At 41.0% G+C, this 15,290-nt stretch overlaps 1 protein-coding gene across 4 annotated transcripts; it reads right to left on the bottom strand.

The window, feature by feature from the left end:
- Nucleotides 1–8,187: 8,187 nt before the first annotated feature.
- On the bottom strand, nucleotides 8,188–14,866 carry LOC117962894 (uncharacterized). Of its 4 annotated transcripts, none has more exons than XR_009310087.1 (5): nucleotides 12,446–13,754; nucleotides 11,918–12,259; nucleotides 10,263–10,523; nucleotides 9,937–9,980; nucleotides 8,188–9,010 (listed from the first exon to the last, which is right to left on the bottom strand). XR_009310087.1 is itself a non-coding variant. In XM_059006778.1 (5 exons), exons 1-5 carry the CDS (start codon nucleotides 14,602–14,604, stop codon nucleotides 8,891–8,893), a joined length of 834 nt encoding a protein of 277 aa, XP_058862761.1. In that variant the 5' UTR covers nucleotides 14,605–14,866; the 3' UTR covers nucleotides 8,188–8,890. The 4 variants fall into 4 exon arrangements, 2 of the variants coding, with proteins under 2 accessions (XP_058862761.1, XP_058862760.1); XR_009310088.1 differs by having other exon boundaries at nucleotides 11,918–12,256; XM_059006778.1 differs by lacking the exon at nucleotides 12,446–13,754 and adding an exon at nucleotides 14,538–14,866.
- Nucleotides 14,867–15,290: the final 424 nt, after the last annotated feature.

Below are 15,290 nucleotides of genomic sequence, written 5' to 3'. Positions count from 1 at the left end.
GCCGTTTATTAAGTTTAACAAATGAAGTCGACAGGATGTGCTTGATTTGTGTCTGACTTTCACCTGCTTTAACAACTTTGCTTAGAAAGCATTGTAAGCAAAGCATGTTACAGTGAGGCAGTCTTGAAATGGAAATGCTATAAATGCTGCACTTTAAACACACATTGTTAGAGTGTCACAGACACGTTTATTAGAATAAATTACGTTGGGCTATGGTTTTTGAATTGGGGTAAAACGTTAAGAAGATATGAAAAGTGTTGTCAGTCAGAAAGGAATAACATGATTCTTCTGCTGCTGGGGGCTTAAGGGGACCCCAACACCTCTGCCTTTTTACTGTCTCCCCATTTTTATAGACCACCAGCTGCCACTGATGTACATCAATATAATGATATGTGATGCATATTAAATGGTTACATTGCATATATTTACAATATATTGAAAATATGTGTTCTTTCCATAAGGGCAAGTAAAGCAGAAACTTTTCATCGCTAGCGTTGTCTTTGAAAGATCTGCAACGTAAAAGATACGAGGAAACAACCGAAATATCATCAACAGAAGAATGTAGGTGTTTATTCCATTGAGTTTATTGTCTCTTCTCTCTCTTATAGCAGATTGCTCTGCACAAGACCCTGTTCCTGCCTCTGGCTCAGCTGGGGGGAGAGCAGTGCTGCCCTGTTCTTACACCCCCACCCCTGGGCAGGATGTAGCAGTCACATGGTATGCATATCCAGATCAGGGAGAAGCTGTTCAATTAATCACCTCAAAGACCCCCTCAGCACCCATCCCTGCACAGTGGAGCGGCCGAGTGAAGCTGTCTGATGAAGTCTCCTCTGGAAACGCCTCTCTGCTAATCTCTGAGCTCAGACTGGAGGACACTGGGGATTACACGTGTACAGTGGGGATCAATGGGATATGTGTCGCTTTCAGGAATGTTAAACTGACAGTTCAAGGTAAATATAATAAACATGTTGTGGAACATTACAAGTTAATGTTCTGCTCAATATCGGTACAAGCTGCTACGGTAGCTTTAAGAACATGAAAACAAGACCCACGTGCAGCCAGGGGGGAGGGGATTCGGAGACTGCTGTCCCGAATGAAACAAGACCCACGTGCAGCCAGGCGGGAGGGGATTCGGAGACTGCTGTCCCGAATGAAACAAGACCCACGTGCAGCCAGGGGGGAGGGGATTCGGAGACTGCTGTCCTGAATGAAACAAGACCCACGTGCAGCCAGGGGTGAGGGGATTCGGAGACTGCTGTCCCGAATGAAACAAGACCCACGTGCAGCCAGGGGGGAGGGGATTCGGAGACTGCTGTCCTGAATGAAACAAGACCCATGTGCAGCCAGGGGGGAGGGGATTCGGAGACTGCTGTCCCGAATGAAACAAGACCCACGTGCAGCCAGGGGGGAGGGGATTCGGAGACTGCTGTCCCGAATGAAACAAGACCCACGTGCAGCCAGGGGGGAGGGGATTCGGAGACTGCTGTCCCGAATGAAACAAGACCCACGTGCAGCCAGGGGGGAGGGGGGAACTAGGTAAGTCCCTTGAAATCTAATAATACTAATTAGTTGCGGGTTTCATTAACATACTGTAACAAACCTCAGTTTCCACATCACACAGGGTGAAGCAATCCACACACAGGCGCGAACCCGGGAGCTCTTGCACTAAAGCATAGCGCCGATACCGCTGTACAAAATTGTAATTAAACTGCGCGGATAGAAACAGTGCGAGTCGTGTTGATTGTGATATACAATGCTGTGGATTTATTTATTTGGGCGCTGGCTTGTAATAAATTTAACCATATTAGTTGCATTTAAGCCGGCTTAAAAGTGCTAAACACGGTTTGCGTCCACACTACGCAGCATTTAATACCGTACTCGAGAACCGGACTCGAGACCACCTCAGGAGGTAGTCTCGAGTCCGGTTCTAATTAGATCGCATCAGGTAGTGCGGTTTATCACAAGTGTGGACGCTGTAATACCAAACTACATATTTTGTGTATCCTCCATTATCCCAAAATGCTTTGTGGTATGTTTGGCGAAATACTCGGAGCAGGCGCCAGAAGGACTTGCTATCAGTGGACACTCCGCACTAGGTATTCATTTTTATGCTTCAAAAAATCTTTCAGGACATCTCTGTTAAACTAGTGGGGGAAATCGTATTTTTCTTGAATCGTACTTGTACTTGCTAGAACCAAAGTCATTGTATTTATCTTGCTCTTAATTGTATTATTACTTGTACTGTGATTCTTGAAATGTATTTTTGTTTACGACTGTTAGTCGCCCTGGATAAGGGCGTCTGCTAAGAAATTAATTAATTAATTAATTAATTAATTAATTAATTAATTATAATAATTAATTAATTAATTAATTAATTAATTAATTAATTATAATAATAATAATAAATATAATAATAATAATAATAAATAAATAAATAACAAAAACACAACGTTAAATTAGACGACTGCAAAAATGAAATGCGAGTTAAAAGTAGGATCGGGGATGAACAAATCACGTAATTTGTCAGCTCTTTTTGAAATTAATTTTGTAATTAACAGCTTTTTCTGAGTTTAATTATAAAACAGAATCAGCTAAATTTATTTAAAGGGACTGTATGATTTATTATGTTGTGTTCGTGATTCTTTTTTTTCTGTTTTATTTTTGCTCTGTGAGCACAGTGTGTTTGTGTTTAAACCTTTCCTTTATTTTTGTATTTAAATAAAACAGCGCCGCTGCGTCCTTTTGTTTGGAAACTGCAGTTTGGTGTTTTTAAGTTCCTGCTTCTGTCGTGACGTCACTGCCCAGCCACCCTGTCACAATATATAATCAGAAAGCAAAAAAGAAAAGGCAGTTCTATTTGTTGCTCATATTGGTGTTTAATTACAGGTTAATTTTCTTATGTGGCCCCCCACCCAATGTCCCACCTGTTAAGCGGCCCTCGTTTAACAAAACTCTGGGGACCCTGCTCTAAAGAATGGGGCTTTATAATCCTGAAACTCGCTTTTAAACAGCGACATACATTTCAAACAGCTTAAAACACATTTAAATACACACAATGTCTAGAACAGCATTAGTACCCTTTGCAGCGGCCATTACCTGTAGATAACTGACTTTGGGTCCGATTCACAGAATGTTTTTGTTGGCGTTGGTACCATTTCTGTCTTAATATCAGTGCTGATACCCTTCAGTAAATGATGTAACCCACACAGCTCAGTGTGTGTGCTTGAATTAGTGATGCAGTAATAATGTGGTGTAGTTTTCAAGACGCTTCTCATTGTTTTAGTGTCCTGTCCGGCCAGGTTTGTCCTGGTCCGGTTTCACCCACTCCCTGTTTTAATATACAGGTACAGTAGTACGACTGAAAAAGTATTAATTGTCGTGTGAAATTGTAATCACTTTAACTAAATCAGGGGTTGTTTGAATGCTGTTTGAATTCCTCATCATGAAAGGAAAAAAAGAATAGTTTTTAATCTTCCTAAACATGATCTCACTATCATGGTTAAAAGGGTGGTATTAACGCTAATTAATTATTCATGAGGGCGGGTCAAACACCACCCAACAAAGTGCCAAGAGGACGTTGGTGAATTACAGCGGGAGCAAGGAGTAAAGTTTGAGGAGTGATAATAACACACCTCCAGTCTTCACTCCAGTTTTACCACTGGGACGTGAATTGGGCCCTTTGTCTTTGGCGGAGGTCAATTGTGTTGAAGGTACTGGCTGCTGTGTCAGATATTAAGGCATCATTTCTATGTAAATTGAATTGTGTTTACAGAACCTCCAAAGAGAGATTCAACTACATCAAGAAAAACAAAGACCATAAACAAGAAAACTAGACCATCTGCAACCCCGACAACTAGACCATCAGCAACCCAGAAAACCAGCCCATGCCCAACCCAGCAGGGGAATGCAGCAGCACAGAGGAGATCGTACTGCATGAAACCGCTTTGATAACTGGATTCTAATTGGATTGCATGTACCTGTATTTAGTGAGTGTTGTGAGTTAAGCGGAAGTTCAATTATTCCTATGTGTTGCTGCTGCTGGATCCCTATGCCAGTATAGTCCATTGTGAAAGAGTATTGCTGTTACTGTAACCCGCTGCATCCTGCCTGTGCCTGCATCTCTTCATTTCTGTATCATTTTAATAAGAGTGTTTTAGCATTTTGATATATTTCAGGTTCTATTCATCCCTGATTGCTGTTGCTTTATTTGTTAATAAAGTAGTTGGTGCTGTTTACTATAGATCATTGTTACATACAGTTCTAAATTCTTTTTAGGAATATTATCTATAAAATGCATTAGAGTAAAAGCTTCTACTTGGTCTTGGAAATTAAAAACAATTAATTACTAAATGTTAATTGCACATTGAAATGTGTTGTTGCTTTTTCTTTTTTGCTTATGAATAATAAAATATTTAGCTGTGTCCTGTGTCTTGGCATTTCTCTGTACAATCCTCAGCCTCATTAGAGAGCCTGTGTGCTACAGAAGGTATGAAATTCCTTTTTTCGGCTTCCAGCACCTACATAATGTGGGGTGTCAGACTATATTCCTGTTCACGGTGGAGCTGTTCTGTGGCCTCTCTGTCTAAGGAGGCCCTACAGGACTGATAAGTTCACATTGTGAGGAAATTCAGCCACTACTGTTGTCTTTTTCCTGTGGTTACAGTCCCTATTGCATATCTATTGACAGTTTATTAACATGGAACTGGACTTCAACTAAAAGCACTGCTGCCCCCTAGTGGATATTATCAAGAGCAATACAGCAGTATAATCTGACACAGTTTGCTGTTAATGAAGTTTCACAACATTCGACTCGGATTAAACATCAGATCTAAAGAAGCAGCAATATGTATATTGGAATTCCCTTAAGTTTATATAGAGGGCAATGGCTAGGTAGTTATATTAACAGATAAAGGAAATATTTCAAAATTGTACGTCTGTTGCAGTCAAAGTGACGGGGAGCGCCACACACTGGTTTCGTATTTCTGTAAAATTACGCTTCTTTGTTTTAATAATTTTGACCAATAATAATAATAATCACATTCACACAATAACTGAGAAGATTTTATTAAAACTGAAAATCAATAAAAGTATATTATATTAAATTAATGTCTTCAGTATTTCCAAATAAATATATGTAGATGTATTCTTTTTGAATACTTTACATGTTAAACCGGACAGTCCGGGAATTGGCCTCTGTGTTCGGGTGGCAGGAATTAACAAACCCGGACGCCCTGATGTCCGGTTTGAAGTGAAACGCATAAGAGACACCAGCCTGCCTTTAATATTTTCTTTGACGTGCCGCAGAACGGGACATTTTGGAGTGGAATTGATTTTGGCTTTATTGGTGGTTTGGATTGGCTTGCCAATAATCCTTCCACCAATCAGAAGGCGGCACACAGTGTGCGATCCCGCCCTCGCACAGACTCGTGGTTTGCAGCACAGGTTAAAGAAGCGCTGGCCATGGGGAAGAATGTTTCGGATGTCAAAGTGAATATGAGAATGGCAGCGAGTGATACTGGAATGACAATGTGCTTCAAAAAATGAAAAGCAGACCGGACATTTCCATCCATGGATTTAGGAAATCTGGAATCATGATGCGATCAGAAACTCTGAGGCAGTGTAAACTGCGCTGCTACTATGGTGCAGAACCTGCAGGACTGTTCTTTTTTAGGTCAAGCAGTTTTGTGTTGTTTGTTTGTTTGTTTGTTTATATACAGGGGTTAATTAAGTAGCAGCCATTTGTTTTTGCCAGACTTGTTAGAAAGTCTGTCACAATGGTGGACATTTCCTTTGGACTGTTACTGTCGATATGTGTCCATACTAATATTAAGACACCCACCGTGCAGGTATCACAAACCAATATGTCGTCCCTAACCAATATGTTCAAATCAATTAGTTATGCACCGTATAAAAAAACGATTTTGCCAGTGCTTGCTAGTCTATTAACCAGTTTTTAATTTAAAACGTTTTCATTTCAGCTTTATTGTTAAAGTTTTCACTCGCGTCAATACTGTCCTGCAATCACTTCATGATACTGTGATCATCCCACCGTGTTATGTTAGTGAACCAGAGCTACGTTTTTAAAACTGAGAGTTAGCAAATGCCTGTCGTTCAAGTGTACTGCAGTTAGTAATCCTTTGCAAGTACTGATGTCTTCAAATTGAAGCGCCATATAAGAACGAGAAATACAGCACATCATTTTGAGAAGGCCTTTGACGCTCTCCATGTTGCTGCAGTTACATTGTAGATGCTATAACGAGTTACTGTAAATGAGATACTGTTTTAGCAGACACATTTCATTAAGTAAACATGTGTTTGAATCTTTTTAAATTAAAAGTACAAATACAACACTGTGTGGCATTCTTCTTTGTGAACGTGCTCAGTGATAAACGCCAATTCAAAAACCGTCCAAATCTACCAACGTAGTAAATCCGCGAATCATAATAGGAATGTGCTGTTTAGTGCTGATCTCTACTGTGCCCCCAGCGTTTGAATAATGCGAGATTTGCTCTGACACAATGGCTGTGAAATAATTCTGACCGTCACAAACAGGCTTTTCAGGCTCACAAGTCCAGTGACTATATGGAAAAATGATGAATCCCAGGCAGACAGGATCGTGGCTTCAGAAATGCATTGATTTGCCGCGGCGTTACTCATCACCACAGCTACTTCTCTCAGGTAAGATTAGCCTATCGTACCATGATAAAGATACTATTTACAATTGCTAGAAATATCAAGAGCGCAATACTGTGTATACTGCATGATTATTGATTTGTACCGCGATCTGGTGGTGTTGTGAGACACTATTACAGTATAATGCAGTTTTGATAGAGCTAGGCTGACAGAAATATGCCCGGGTTTGGTCTGTGGAACAGGTGGCAACCCATGTGACAAACTTGCAGAAATTGAATGTTAAGCAAAGATATTCTATTTAACAAGATACTCGATTAAACTGCAGACAGATGTTTGGGTTGCGCATTGAAGTGAAAGAGAAAGACTGCATTTCCCAGCGTCGCTCCCCACAGCTTTTTGAATAGGCTACTTTACATGTTAAACCAGATCACATATAAACAGTCGCTGTTAAATCTCCTTTTTGTAGTGTGTTTTGTCCACAGACTCTCCTTCATTGTTTTATTTATTTGTCGTTCACTTCCGGTGTGCATAGCCCTTAAATATCAATGCATATCTTAGGACCCCTCAGCAGAGAATCGTCTTTTAATAAATATGTGCACCTGCTATCTACAGCCTCAATCTGGTGAATAATACAAGGATACAGCACAGTGAAGCAATACTCATAGTGTTATAGTTCTAAAGTCTTTGAAACAGTACTATAAATAGAAAGGCTGCATTTAAGTTACCATTGAAATCGTAACTGTAGCAAAAACAGACTTAAACGTCCTGGAAAACCTGGGTTAACGTAGTGCTTGTTTTTAAACAAGACATTCCCGCAGCTTGCTCAGCCATACAGCCCCCTTTGGCTTAAATAAAAACCCTGTACTTTTTCTTTAAAGAAGAACAGCAACGTAACCCCAGTTCAAAGCAGCGATGGCGATGTTTATTAATATTCCACATGGTCTAAGGAGATAAGCATTAAAGGTACATCACAGCTGCCACAAGGATGAGAGAAGACAGCTAGCAAACCTTAGCAAGCACAAGTGTTTGTTCAAAGTGAAATAGATGAACACAGGCCTATACAATCTAATCAAATGAGTTTGAATGTGGAAGTATTGCTTTACTCCCCAATCCAGCAGAGAGGTCAAGTTTTACACACAGCAGCCTGTTTCAGAGCAGGTGCAAAAGGAAGGGAGGCTCGGGACCTGAATTCAACTGCTTACCTAAACCCACCCTACTCCCTCCCTGCTACATGCACATGCATTCAAGGGCTTGCAGTCATGAAGCAGAGCCCCTGGGGCCTCTTTCATGACGCATCTCTGTGCTGGTGAGCGATCTCCTGCTGTAAAGGCTCTCGTTAACAATGTGGATGAACACTGCAATGAGGAGGACTGGCTTCTCTTCTTTGAGGCTGGGATCACACCACCTGCAGGAGCTCAGCTTGGGACTGGTGTGTGTGTTATCAAAGTAAGGCATGCAAACTAGTACAGCAGTGCGCACCTGCATTACAACACCCCATTGCTTCTGCTGTGTGGATTTGTTGTGCATAGGAAATCAAACCACTGGAAAATGTCAAAACGGACAGCGATTTTCTAATTTAATTGATGCCTTTAATAGGCAACACATGCAATTAATTACATAGTAAGAGAAAAGGAACACACAGCTGCAAATGATAAAATGCAGGACACTTTTTAGAAGTTGTTTAAGATGCCTAATTGAAGCACAAAGCGGTCTAACATTTTCACACATGAGTGTCTATCGTTTCTGTATCATCGATTACTGATTGAAAATTGAAATTCTCACCCCCAGAGGTTTTCATGCAGGTACGTATATGAAGGATATCAATTACACATCTTGGTGTTCTAATACATTTGCACACGACTGTATGGTACCAGTATGATAACATTTTTAAAAAAAGGAAAAAGCACGCTTGTTATATAACATGTGCTTCTTTCAAAACTACACGTGTGACCTGCATAGCGAATGAACAGGTAAGATTTAAAACCCTTTTAACATGGAATTATATACTTTCCAAAAACAGGAGGAAATGCTTTGCAAACATGGCCACAGCGTTCTATTAGCAGTGGCAGTGAAATGGTTCAGATCGAATTAAGAATGTCTGGTGTTTGCTTGTTAGTGGCTCGCTGTGTTTATTGTTCTCATCAGAGTTGGTATGATTCATTGAAGCGCTGCAGTAAATCAATGTCAGTCAAGTCCTTGGTTCATCTTGTTGTTGAAGCTCTCTTGTATCCCTGGTGGCTGGGTGAGACGTGTCCTATCAGTGGATCCAGACAGTGGAGTACTCCGTATTGTCCACAGCACTGACCCCTGACCGGACTGGGGCTCCTCCCGGCTGTCTCGTGTGATCGATTACAGCGTAGGTAAGCAAGTCTGAGCTCTGTGTGGAAGACAAATTGATAAGATCCCATCATGCTCATTAATAAGAGAGCACATTAATAAGACAGCATCATACAGCCAGTTGAACACAGCTTGAAATGAGAGATGCGCACTACTATAGACCGGCCACAAGGGGGACTGGTTTCCATGGCAATCCATTATTTTGCATTTAAAAGTATGAAGTCACCTGTATTGCTGATATTAATGTTGTAGTACAATTATTTTTCACCAGGAGGAGCTCTCCCTCACATTTCCAGTTAACAGTTGAACAGCTTCACTTTTTTAAAGTTTGTTAACTAATATTATGAACTGGGCGTGTTCATTTAAAAGGACTTTTATTTAATATCTGCCATTCAATAAATACCACAATAAAGCAATATGTTGGTTTGTATATCCCATTATTTTCTCATATTTGTATTACATTCAAAGACACAACCTGCACAAACAGGTTTCCTCAGTACAGTTTCAATACATACATCAGAAACAGAAAACATTATCTCTGTACCAGAAAACTGTTCAGAAATATTGTAACCCCTCCTCTCAAGCTTCCCATCTTTAGGACTGTATTCCAGCAAGTTAAGAGAGTGCCCCCTGGTACAATCACAGCTTCCTGTGCTTTCCACATGCATTTCCAGAACTTAGCCATGTTTCAGGATGCTTCACCATGTTATTCCTGTCATTTACTATGCTTGCTTGTATTTTACTGTCCCATGCTTTCACAGTGTTTTACTACACTGTGCTGTGCACAGACCCTGCTATACCACAGTACATTCTAGAAGGGTCCCTGTGGTTTTGTATTCCCAAATGTTCTCATGTTTTTCTGTGCTATTTACATGGCAAACATCTCGAAGCCATTGCATTCTATAGCAAGTCCTACTCCCTACAGTAAACAGGAAGACTGTCCATGAAAGCGTGTCATGTACCTACCGCATTGTGATCTCCAGCATTCTGGTTATTCCCATTAGCATTCGCTGAAAATGGAAAGGAAAACAAACCAAGAGTCAATAATCTTTACAAGCAGGGGGAGGAGTTGTGGAAATAGAGTCCAGTTAGACAAGGACCAAGAAACCAAGGGCAGGGTTTGAACTGCTTTAAACTGCCCCCTACAGGTGAGACTGTGCCTTTACAAGCAGGGTGGAGGAGGTGTTGTCTCAATAGAGTCCAGTTAGACCGGAGCTGAGAGATCTAGGGCAGGGTTTAAACAGCTCCCATTGTAGGTTGTGGTAAAACAAATGAAAAGCTTAATCTGTTACCTGCTCTCCTTTTGTACTTTAAAATGACAAAGACTGCAGCACCTATGATGCCGATGACAGCAGAGACAGCTACTGCAGAGAGGATAGCGGGAGCTGCTGATGGTCTAGTTGTCGGGGTTGCTGATGGTCTAGTTGTCGGGGTTGCTGATGGTCTAGTTGTCGGGGTTGCTGATGGTCTAGTTGACGGGGTTGCTGATGGTCTAGTTGTCGGGCTTGTGGACGTTGTTGTTCTTGAAGTAGTTGAATCTCTCTTTGGAGGTCCTGTAAGCACAATTTAATTCACATACAAATGATGCCTTAATATCTGACACAGCAGCCAGTACCTTCTACACAATTGACCACCGCCAAAGACAAAGGGCCCAGTTCACGTCCCAGTGGTAAAACTGGAGTGAAGACTGGAGGTGTGTTATTATCACTCCTCAAACTTTACTCCTTGCTCCCGCTGTAATTCACCAACGTCCTCATGGCACTTTGTTCTGTGGTGTTTGACCCGCCCTCATGAATAATTAATTAGCGTTAATACCACCCTTTATACCATGACAGTGAGATCATGTTTAGGGAGATTAAAAATGTCAACTATTCTTTTTTCCTTCATGATGAGGAATTCAAACAGCATTCAAACAACCCCTGATTTAGTTAAAGTGATTACAATTTCACACGACAATTAATACTTTTTCAGTCGTACTACTGTACCTGTATATTAAAACAGGGAGTGGGTGAAACCGGACCAGGACAAACCTGGCCGGACAGGACACTAAAACAATGAGAAGCGTCTTGAAAACTACACCACATTATTACTGCGTCACTAATTCAAGCACACACACTGAGCTGTGTGGGTTACATCATTTACTGAAGGGTATCAGCACTGATATTAAGACAGAAATGGTACCAACGCCAACAAAAACATTCTGTGAATCAGACCCAACAGGTAATGGCCGCTGCAAAGGGTACTAATGCTGTTCTAGACATTGTGTTTATTTAAATGTGTTTTAAGCTGTTTGAAATGTATGTCGCTGTTTAAAAAGCGAGTTTCAGGATTCTAAAGCCCCAGTCGCTTTAGTGGTTTAGCTTTTAAAAGTCCCATTAGCTTAATTTACATCTGGGATAATGACTGAACTCGCTGTGCTTAGAAACTGATTGACTGAGAAGATCTGTGAGCTTTACAATATGGGATAATGAAGGGACTCTGAACGCACAGCTTCAATGGTAAACACAAGGGTTTGGTGTTGGCAGCCCTTCTCAGGTTCTCTATTCTAGTTTGCTTTTGTTATGAATGTGTGGATGTTATTTGAAATTCTACTGCATGTTATGATTCTACCAGAAACCCCTGTGTGTTCATCCACAGGGAATACATTACACAAAACAATCAATCAAAAGAAATCAAAAATCTAAACCCAAGCAGTCAGTAAGTTGTCAGTAAGGACTGCAGCTGAAATCTGCCTAGCAGAGGTCCAAATGCCAGTGGAGCAGAAGAACATTTTGTTCAGCAAGAAAAAAACAAAACAAGAGAGCTGTAACGTAACTGACCAGCAGGAAAATGACCCTTAAACAAACCCCATTGTCTGTGTGTGCTGAAAACAAGGCAGGGTGTTCATGTAGTCACACACAGGACCTTGAGTGGTTTCAGCAGTTCAGCACATATTCTTAATATTTACCTTGAACTGTCAGTTTAACAGCCCTGTTAGTGACACATGTCCCATTGATCCACACTGTACACGTGTAATCCCGAGTGTCCTCCAGTCTGAGTTCAGAGATTAGCAGAGAGCCGTTTCCAGAGGAGACTTCATCAGGCAGCTTCACTCGGCCGCTCCACTGCGCAGGGATGGGTGCTGAGGGGCTCTTTGAGGTGATTAATAGAACAGCTTCTCCATGATCTGGATATGCATACCATCTGACTTCTACATCCTGCCCAGGGGTGGGGGTGTAAGAACAGGGCAGCACTGCTCTCCCCCCAGCTGAGCCAGAGACAGCAACAAGGTCTTGTGCAGAGCAATCTGCTATAAGAGAGAGAAGAGACAATAAACTCAATGGAATAAACACCTACATTCTTCTGTTGATGATATTTCGGTTGTTTCCTCGTATTTTTGACGTTGCAGATCTTTCAAAGACAACACAATGGGTAAATCTCCTGGTTAAATAAACAAACAAACACAAAATAATTGGGAACCAGGAAGCATCAATACATTTTTCTCCGTTTGTCACAAAACGATCCGTTTCTCATTAAAGCTGTTTCTCTCTGTAAGCTGCTGCTTCTTCTTCTGGTTAATCTATAGGGCGCATTCCATCTATTATTGTAGATGATTAGCGCCCTCTATCTGTAGTCCTTTGTCTGTCTTTGTTTTGCTTTATTTTTCTGTCATCTTTATTTATTATAACTTCCCTTCTTTTCCTGTTTTCTTTATATATTTTCTCTCTGTAAGCGCGCTGCTCAGACTGTTTACAAGTTTACTGGGGGGGGGGGGCACGCAACGTACGTGTGACGTATCACAGTTGCTAAGAAACATTACCACGTTAAACAAAACTTTATTGCGTTATTTTATTTTAGTTATTTTTAAATATAATACATTTAAAATATATAATAATTTGTAATTTTCTTCAAATCACCCAAAGTCTCAAAAAAATAAAAAATAAAGGACACACAGCTCGCTCGCCCCTTGGCACGTTGCCACGCCTCATGGTTTGAGAGCCGCTGCTTAGAGAGTCCAAGATCTACAATCCTGAAGTGGAGCTTTTTCATGTCAGCAAACCTCTCTGATAGCTGACAAATGATTCCATCCAGGACTTCAACACGCAGGCGCGGGGGTCTCTCCAAAGTGTTTGGGTCGGTGTCCTCATTAAAGCAGCTGAGCCCTTGTTCATAATCATCCCAGCCACGGCGGAGTCTTTCTCGTTTGCGTTCCTCTCCATGGCCTCGGAGCTGTACAGTTTCTTCATAAAATCCCTCAAACTTGGCATCTTCCCCGAGTTGCTTCAGTGCATGTAGGGGACTGTCGAGTCGTTCAAACGATTTCCTGAGATCCAGAGACCGGAGAGTTTGGAAGAGTATCTCTGTGTGTCCAAATATTGCACGAAAGACAAATGTCACGCGAAAAATGGTCCCCCCTTGGAAAGTGGTCCCCCCGCACCAGTTTTCATAATGAAATATTGTGGCCCCCTCCCATTATAAAAGGAACAACGCCAAGTCAGAAACACGCAGCTTCAAAAGATCATAAAATATCCTCCATAACCGAAACTATAATTGAACACAGTATACATTAAAAAATAGTGTCTGTTTTCTTTGTGAATCAACGTTATCTTTCGCCAGTCAAAGCGTAGAGTGCCTGAATAAAGTTTTATAGATACACGAACAGATTTGTAATAGTTTTTTTAATCTTCTGTTGCATCTTGTTTAGCAGCCGCAGCTATCCCAGATATAATAGATTTGGTTACATTGTTTCGCGTCAGGAGTTTAAGCATGATTTAACTGCGCAGCAGATTCCCCAGTTGGATGATGAGCTGATAATATCTCTTTAGCAATGAAGCAGGCACGGTGACGTCACCATAATGATAAACAGTAATGCCGCGGGAGTTTTGTACTAAAGCAGGGTCAGCTGCTGCAGGGAAAACAAAGTTTATTTCTCAAACTGACCATTTTAAGAAATGTGAAAGCAGAACGCACAGAAATACTTGGGACTGTAATTAGGAAGTGTACTGATGAGAAAAAAATGACAGGAATTCAAATTGAAATGTACTGCAGATTACTCGATGGCAGAAGAACAAACGCCATTCACTAAATTTAGCTCTCAGATTGTACCAATGAAAATATCTCAAATATATGACAACGCGCTTGCTGTGGTGTATTTAATATCGTAAATAGCAGAACAAACACGCTGCGATTTAAACTTGTTTTTACTGAACAATAAACAGTAACATGTTTTGGCTAGTGCCTTCATTACCGTACCTGACAGTTGTTCTTTCAATGCTAAAATGTAATTAAATGCTGCCTTTTGCAATTACAAATCCATTTCACCTAAGAGAAGAGTTTGTTGCAGTTTAAAATATTGTGGAGTTTTCCCTGACATTTCACATATTTTACACTGTTAGATGTACTGTTAGATACATAATCGTCTTACAAACAACATGTTAGTGTAAAATGCTGCTCCCAGTATAGTTTGTAATATAACAGTGTTTGTGTTTGTCCAAAGCTGTTAGTGCTCTGTAGGGAAATCCCTAAACAGCAATGTGCCCCCTACTTTAGTAGAGGTTGTGAAGCACTGCTCTGAGAGAATCACTTACCTGCTGTGAGGTGAGCGTTGTTTAAAATCAGTAGCAGTGCCAGAGCTTGCTCAGTGCTCAGAGCCATTCTCCTCTCCTCTCTCTCTCAGTTTCAGCACAAACTGTACTTTGTGACACTTCTGCAGTATTTCACATCCACTCCAGCTCTCTGTGGTTCTCTGTGGTCAAAATGGGTGTAGAAAAAAAAACTACAAATCATTTCCTGCTCATAATAAAGATGGTGCGTCTATTATAGATCTGTGATATTATAACTTATAGCTGTGGTCGCATCATAAACGTCCATGCTCATAGTCAGGTTATAGAAGTGACTATTTTCCTAGAAGGAGAGCACATTGTTATTCTGTCGCAGTTTGGAAGGTCGTCACAATAAGTACCTTTCACAAACTTAGCAATTACTACTTCTTTTTAAATTTGAGAATTATGTTTTTTTTCTGTATTTTAGTAACCATGCCATCAGTAAATACAATATGAACCCTTTTTAACAATAAACAAACCAGGAGCGTCATTTGCTATGGGGCAGGGGGAGGGGGGGCAGTTGACCACCCATACTGGTTTGCAGCTTAATCTGAAGCTAACATGCAAATGAGTCCCCGCCCAGTTAAGCATTTGACGCAGGCATTCTATACATAGAGGAGGCGGGAGGCGGGGAAGCGGCGGAGAGCAGAGCTGCCTATTGGGCGGCTTTTCATTCCGTTCTGAGGGAGAGAATGATGGTACACGGGTTGTCTATTTTCGGGTGGTTTTAGCAAAGCG

Source organism: Acipenser ruthenus, chromosome 33 (genome assembly GCF_902713425.1).
Source record: "Acipenser ruthenus chromosome 33, fAciRut3.2 maternal haplotype, whole genome shotgun sequence".
Taxonomy (NCBI): Eukaryota; Metazoa; Chordata; class Actinopteri; order Acipenseriformes; family Acipenseridae; genus Acipenser; species Acipenser ruthenus.
The sequence above is the reverse complement of the archived record's forward strand: the minus strand, read 5'-3'. Positions and strand labels throughout refer to the sequence as shown.

Bases quoted from the DNA above. Each gene is read 5' to 3' on its own strand.
- LOC117962894 (XM_059006777.1), bottom strand. From the start codon at position 13,217: ATGCCAAGTTTGAGGGATTTTATGAAGAAACTGTACAGCTCCGAGGCC. The intron at 12,260-13,009 runs GTTTGCTGACAT...TCTCTCTTATAG, and splicing joins ATTTGTCAGCTATCAGAGAG to CAGATTGCTCTGCACAAGAC. The intron at 9,011-9,936 runs GTAGGTACATGA...TCTTCCACACAG, and splicing joins ATGCTGGAGATCACAATGCG to AGCTCAGACTTGCTTACCTA.